Below are 6,630 nucleotides of genomic sequence, written 5' to 3' on the forward strand. Positions count from 1 at the left end.
TCATTATTGCTCGTGTGAATGACATACAGCCCTCCCTTATTTGACACACGAAACAGTAGGTCTGCTAATGGGCACACATTTTGATTTATTTACACAGCGTTTATGTGTACATACATCTAAACAAACAATTAACGCTTACCGCTAAAAACTGCCATTTCTATGTACCCGAACCTTTTAAATATCTGTACATTTTGTAAATAAGTGCAATACTTGAATTATCCACAATCGTTCTGGATATCAAGATATCCTTCCCACACCATGTCATCTTGCCGATAAATTCATTCAAAGAAAAGACTGCATAGTCCATCAATACCCGATACATAGATCAACCAAAGCTATACAAAGGGAATTCTTCTGAACATCAAATCTTCACTTGCTTGTACTAGGTCACCTTGTTATTTTCTGTGGACGTCAGCTTTAAATAATCAGTAAACTATAAGAACCAGCGTGAACAAATGCATCAGTTATTTGGATGAATGCCGCTGCTTACAGACATCGGCCAACCAAATAATAACCGTGGAGATCATCGATTCAGGTGCTAAGAAATTATTGCGTGTTCCAGCACCCCGTTATTTTAAAGGTATTTTTGAGTCTTTCCTGAGGCAAATCTGGACTGTAGAAGAGTACGGTCGAGCATCGATTTAGCGCGGGACGTGTCAACCATTGAGACGCGCATATCTTCCTCCCAACAGAATGGCCTTCGTTCTGGCATCGACTGGAATAAATGTACAAATACTGTTAACAAAGAGAATTTTACGAATTCTTAAAAAAGAATGCACTAGTATGATTTCTGTAATCCGCTCCCTCTGATCACCACCAGTGAAATTAAGTTATATAGACATTAACAAAAATAATATATCTGAAGCCATACATACTAATTTACTCAATGCCAAGACACTGTTTTGACACCGCTATTTGCAGAAAGGGCCATAATAAAACACCGACATGCATAAACTCAAGTGTTATAAATAAGAAGATTGTGCATACCTCTTGGCGGTTATCATCCTTTTTTTTCTTTTTGCTTCTGCTTTTTTTGTCTTTCTTTTTCTTTTTATCTTTTTCGCGTTTCTTCTTGTCCTTTTTTCGGTCCTTCTTTTTATCAGCTGTGTTTCTCCTTGCAGTTTTGTTCTCCTGATGTAAATCAATCAGGGCTTTACTCCGCTTTGCGGCGTTATAGTCGATCAGTGACGCATCGATCTCGGCATCACGTTTTCTGAAAGCATTAACGATGGGCTCACTAGTTAAGAAATGGCTAGCAAGCTCAAACAAACAATGCTCGCATCTTTCGCGTTCATACAAAGAGAAGACGATACAATTTCTATTAACATGGTTATTCTCGATTTCTGTACAACTTTTTTAAAGTTATTTTTAAGGTAGCGTCGATAATTCTTATGAGAAAAGTTATTGTAATATTTGGATTTATGTAATTTTAAAGGTGCCGATGTGTAAGGTGCATGCTATGGGTGGTTCTCTGCGATTTTTTAAGTACGTAAACAATCACAAAAGTGATGCGAAATAGTCTTTCCGATAACGGTTTAGTTATTTTACCTCTGAGCCATAGCTAGTTGCTCCTTTTCTATTCGGCTGTTGTCAGCCGCTTGAGGCCGCTTTTTCTGGCCAACGACATCTGTCCAACTGTCGTCCAGGGCAAAATCCTAAAAAACAATCGGAATTTGGGGTTATCTTTAACTTTAAATAAACTTTCAATAAAATTTTAAACAAACAGTAAGATGTCAACATGATGTTGCGTGTAGGTCTAGAACTTCAACGTTCCGTATCCTACGACGGGCCCCAAATAGCTCAATGTATAAGTATCAATGTCTCATTGATATATGCTTGAAATTTAGACCATTACTTGCCTTATCGATACCAGCTGTTATAGCATTGCGTTGCAAATACACTGTCCAGTATCAAGGCCGGTTCTATTGTGGAGTCCTAGTTAACTATAGATGAAAAATAATAATGAATCCGCCAATAAGCATTTTATTATGCTATAAACGAGATATTTCGAAGCAGAGATTTGTCTTAGCTTTTCTACCTCGCCGCCACGTTTCAGGAACGTTCTTGCCTCCGTTCCTGACACGCGAACCCCAGTCCGATCTCTGGGTAGTTCTGTCATCCAGGATTCTCGAGCAGGCTCGTAGGTCTCGTTTTTTTCAGCCCTTCGTTGTCGCTCCTCAAACTCTTTTCTCACATCATAATCTCCGCCTTGCAGATCCACACAAGGTCCGATCACCTCGCCATCAGAATCTGATTCTAAAGCGGACGATGAGCCACTGTCGTCTGAGCCACTTCTCTGCGTACTTGGACCCGGTTCTGTAGTATAATATAGTTTTAAATATACAACGCAATACTTGTTTGTTTTAGCTTTATTTTTATCGAACCTCAGAGCCTAGCAAATAAGCTAGTCATAAGTGTCTTCTATGATTTGAAAAAATCGTCTCATTTATTTACAGAAAAAAAAGGCCAATTTTCAACTGTGCTTGTATGAGATTGAAATAATCATATGTTATATATGATTATAATCAAAACCTGTAAAGGAGTCGAATTCACCTGGACATGTCCACACAACGTAAAATACTAACCATATTAATTTTTCATCGTGCTTAGAAACTTTGTAAATACAATGCCTTTTTTTAAAGCTACCACCAAAATAATTGTTATACAAGTTCGCATTTTACTGTAACAGCATGGAACTTTTTTGGTATTTTTTTTTTAGTCGGCTTTCATAAATTACAAGTACATTGTAAGCTTGGTCTTCCTCTTATCTTCTATAAATAGAAGTGTTATTCGATTCAATACACCTCATGCTAAATATAACTAGACTTATACCAAGATGCCGCAAATGGGGTGGAAGAATTGGTCCGATAATCTCTGGCAATGACTGCTTAATTCTTTTCTGACCATTCTGACTATCTTGGGTATCACTGTTCACTGGCCGCGTGTCGAAGTCCTCCGAGCTGAAATTATAATGATACCGTTTTTGTTTGCTTAAGGTCTATATATAATATTGCAAAATGAGTAGTACATTGAGATAAGTTGCAATAGATTTTTGCTGCGGTCAGTTAATAGATCCAGAGTTTTATTCAGCAGCAATTAAGGTCTCAGTAAACACACTATAACATAACCCAAAAGACGAATTTCACTAAGCTTACCGATAGTCTCTGTATATCTATTCTTATTGCACCAACTTCGATGTTAAATTCATCTTTCCATTCAAAAGCTGACATAATTTTTAATATAACATACTCGTTCAATGGCATATTTACAAAGAAAGCAAGCCCTAGATAGCTTTGGTGGAAATATTCTCGGTTCAGTTTTCAATGCTGTTTTCCAGAATAGTTGCGGTACGTTCGTACATACTGCGCATAATAGCTTCTCACCGCGGTTCCTTTGAAGCGAATCGGAAGTCCGGCGGCAGGGCAGGCCCCAGAATTGAAGTCGACGTGTCTGTATTTTTGTCCGCACCTTCTCTGCAGCTGCTGACTTCATCCCGAGATCTATTAAGCGTGAAGAACATCGAACTTATGCAATTAGAGACTATAAACGCGCTGTAGTCAGTTAACTCCTGCTGTCGTTTGAGTGTAAGCACAGTACCTACCCTGGTACAATCGATGCCTGTATATATATATATACATATATTGTTGTTATCTTTTTACTTTTTCGAATCCCACGAAAATGTTCAAAATATATACGTCATTTCCTTTGGTTGTCAAGTGCGTAACGCTAGACTTGAAAAATTATTTTCAGTATACCTCGGATAAATTATTGACATTTCTAATAGTGTAAAATAAAATCTTAGTGATTACAGAAAAAGAAAGCATTTAATTATTATTTAATACGGCAATACGTAAGAGAAATAGTTTCCGTGCCTTTATTCGTAACTATAAATAGTAACTATTTTTTCGAAAGCGTTTCGACCTTAGAAAATGCGCCCCATAACAAAATGTATTGCGAATTTCTTACTGCTCTTGGGTCTTTTTTGTGGTAATATTTAGACATTTTCATTCGCTTACACTATGTATCTCTTTTTTACTGTTGCTTTAACTCTTATGTACAAACCAGCAACTGCTATGTATAGTGTGCAATAAATAGGCAATTAAAATGTACAAAATATTTCGGACCCAGACCTTAGGTGAGACGGGAGCTCTGGCCCCATTATCTTCGCCTTAACTATAAGGTGTACGGGATAAGCACAATTTTCGCAGTTTTTTTAGCGACTTACAGTCATCTGCCAAAAATCACTGATAGCAGATCGACTCCACCCGAAAAATGACATTCACTCACAAAGCACGGTTTGTTTCGTTCTCTTCTCAATCTACCCACAGTGGACTGCCTACCGATGCCGTTGTTAAAAGCTGACCGAGATCACATTTCCGCAACTGTTAGCATTTTCACTCTATCAATAACCCGCCGATCCCTTCCCCTGACACCCTTTCCTTTTAGCCTTAATGTTGGTAATCAGGCGCCCTCTCATTGAGCGCCACCAAAACCGCTAGGAATAATGCGTCGCTTAGGCCGTTCCGCTCATGTTTCTATTCTGAAAAGCAAACAGATCTTTAATAAAATATAACCTCTCCATAAATTCTAGTAGCGTTTATAGGGAATACACATTGGCTCCTAGCTCATGCGTTCATCCAAATCTATAATTCCTTTGCCAAACTTCACCTCCTGCCCAAGTCCTCTACCGTTTTCAGTGCAGATCAGTACCTAAGCACTAATCATCATTTCTCGATTCGTTTCCCCGCTAAATTTAGTGGAATTGTACTTCCCTCTCCCTTTCGTCAGTGTTGCGTCTGTCCGTATATCCCGCTTGTCGTAGCTGCCCATTACGCTCCATCACCAGCAGCGCCCGACCCAGCGGCAACTAGAAGCTCCTCCGTCACAACTTCGCCGACGACGACCACGACGAGCACAGCTACTGCAGTCACTCCGTGTACGAACCTGTTCTGCGGTGCGACGCCGAGGCGCCTATCTGCGGTGAGACAGGGACAGTAGCAGGCGACTTATCGTCGATGCTCGGTGAGATCGTGGGCATTTGCTGTTGTTGCTGCTGTGCATCCATTGTTGTTATGTTACGACTACGACTTTTCAGTGCCATCGACACCCCGAGCTCTGTTTGTGGCTCGATTACGACGATCGATTAGGGTTTAACTAGTGTCGGGCCGTTTCAGCCTGGAGAAGACGCACTTGGTACGCTTGCCCCACTATTTCTCTTCTTCTTGGAGTATTGTAGCCGAGTCTTACAGCAGTGCTAGTAATAGGAAGAAAAGCAAGCCGGCCGGGCGAGCGAGAGAGGGCGACTGGACCACAGTAAAGGCTGTTTGCTGCCTGCGTTATTTATTTGGGGCGGCAGCCAGAGTCGTCAAGCTGTGACTAGTTCGTTACTTCTAATCGCAACACATATGCGTGGTGTCGTCTATATAATCGTGTTGAAAACTGGCTATTAATTTGTGTCGATTGGTGCGTACGATGGTGTCCGACAGCGGCGGTTGCTTTCCCTGTTGATACTGCGAGTGGTGTTGAGGGCTGCCCCCTGTGTCGTCCGCTTGTCTATCTCTCCGCCAGCAGCAGCAGCAACAGCAGATCATAATACCAAGGAGTGCGAGCGGCGACTGCTGATGATGCTGTTGTCCCTGTTACCACATTGCTGATGCTGTAGCATTGGGGTTTACTTGCTGTAGAGGCCTCACCCATCGGTGGTAGTTTGGTGCGGTGTTGTCGTCTTGTGCTGCTGTTGCTGTTGCTGGTTTGTGATGATGGCAGTGCTGCTGCCGTCGCTGCTGCCGTCGCTGCCACAGCCTCCACTGCTGCTGATACTGCTGTCGTCGTCGCCATCATCAGCAGCGCCATTGCCGTTATTATCGTTGTAGTCAACACAGCGGCTGCTCGACCATTCAAACCAGTACACGTACGACTGGGCGTTATTGCTGCTGCTGCCGCCGCCGCCGCTACTGGTTTTCACTCGCATAGCTGATTCTAGCACGGCGACCACTACGAATACAAGTGGCCAACTGGAGTCAAGCTGACCACATAATAGCAGAGAACCAAGGATCATTCAGTGCTGTTGGTCGCTAAACGGATAGTGTCGTCTTTGGCAGGTCCTGGCGGTGACCGGAGGAAGAGAAGCGGCTACACGCCAAGAACCAGCCCAACGGATTGCCAAGGACCGGACGAAATCTTCGCAGAAAAACAAAAGAAGACCCGCTGCCGGTTTGTCGTTGCTATAGCAATAGTAGCCGCTGTTGTCAGTGGCATTCGGTCGTCGTGGCGGTGGCAGTGTCCGTGAATTTGAGGACGAGTCTACGTCATGCAATAACGACCACTACCGCGGTTACGTCCATTGTCTTTGTCATTGTCTGCTCATCGAGCGATTGAAAGAGATTGCACACCAGAGATAGGGTCGATCGAAACACTCGACGATAAAACATATCTACTTAAAAAGGCAGTACCATCGGAAATAGCTGCACCAACAAGACTGCTAACGACCGTTTTTTTCTTGCTGGAGCAACCATATATATATATATATATATATATATATATTGTATACTGACAACCACCGCCCCTAGAAAAATATTGGTGCTATTTACTCCTCCTGGTGGAATTGGTAGCTTGCGGAACGGCCACTCC

General features: G+C 42.1%; 1 protein-coding gene across 1 annotated transcript; it reads right to left on the reverse strand.

The window, feature by feature from the left end:
- Positions 1-60: 60 nt before the first annotated feature.
- On the reverse strand, positions 61-4,394 carry LOC111270002 (GPALPP motifs-containing protein 1). Its single transcript, XM_022849986.2, has 7 exons — positions 4,131-4,394; positions 3,384-3,500; positions 2,833-2,960; positions 2,039-2,316; positions 1,549-1,655; positions 988-1,213; positions 61-715 (listed from the first exon to the last, which is right to left on the reverse strand). The coding sequence occupies exons 1-7, from the start codon at positions 4,157-4,159 to the stop codon at positions 575-577; spliced, it is 1,026 nt and encodes a 341-aa protein (XP_022705721.1). The 5' UTR covers positions 4,160-4,394; the 3' UTR covers positions 61-574.
- Between the last annotated feature and the right edge of the window lie 2,236 nt (positions 4,395-6,630).

Source organism: Varroa jacobsoni, unplaced genomic scaffold (assembly GCF_002532875.2).
Source record: "Varroa jacobsoni isolate VJ856 unplaced genomic scaffold, vjacob_1.0 scaffold_1428, whole genome shotgun sequence".
In the NCBI taxonomy this organism is placed as follows: domain Eukaryota; kingdom Metazoa; phylum Arthropoda; class Arachnida; order Mesostigmata; family Varroidae; genus Varroa; species Varroa jacobsoni.

Excerpts from the sequence above, each read along its gene's own strand:
- LOC111270002 (XM_022849986.2), bottom strand. The coding sequence starts at position 4,159 with ATGGGGCCAGAGCTCCCGTCTCACCTAAG. Across the intron at positions 3,501-4,130 it reads GAGCTCCCGTCTCACCTAAG|ATCTCGGGATGAAGTCAGCA; the intron begins GTCTGGGTCCGA and ends CACGCTTAATAG. Across the intron at positions 2,961-3,383 it reads TTCGCTTCAAAGGAACCGCG|CTCGGAGGACTTCGACACGC; the intron begins GTGAGAAGCTAT and ends TTATAATTTCAG.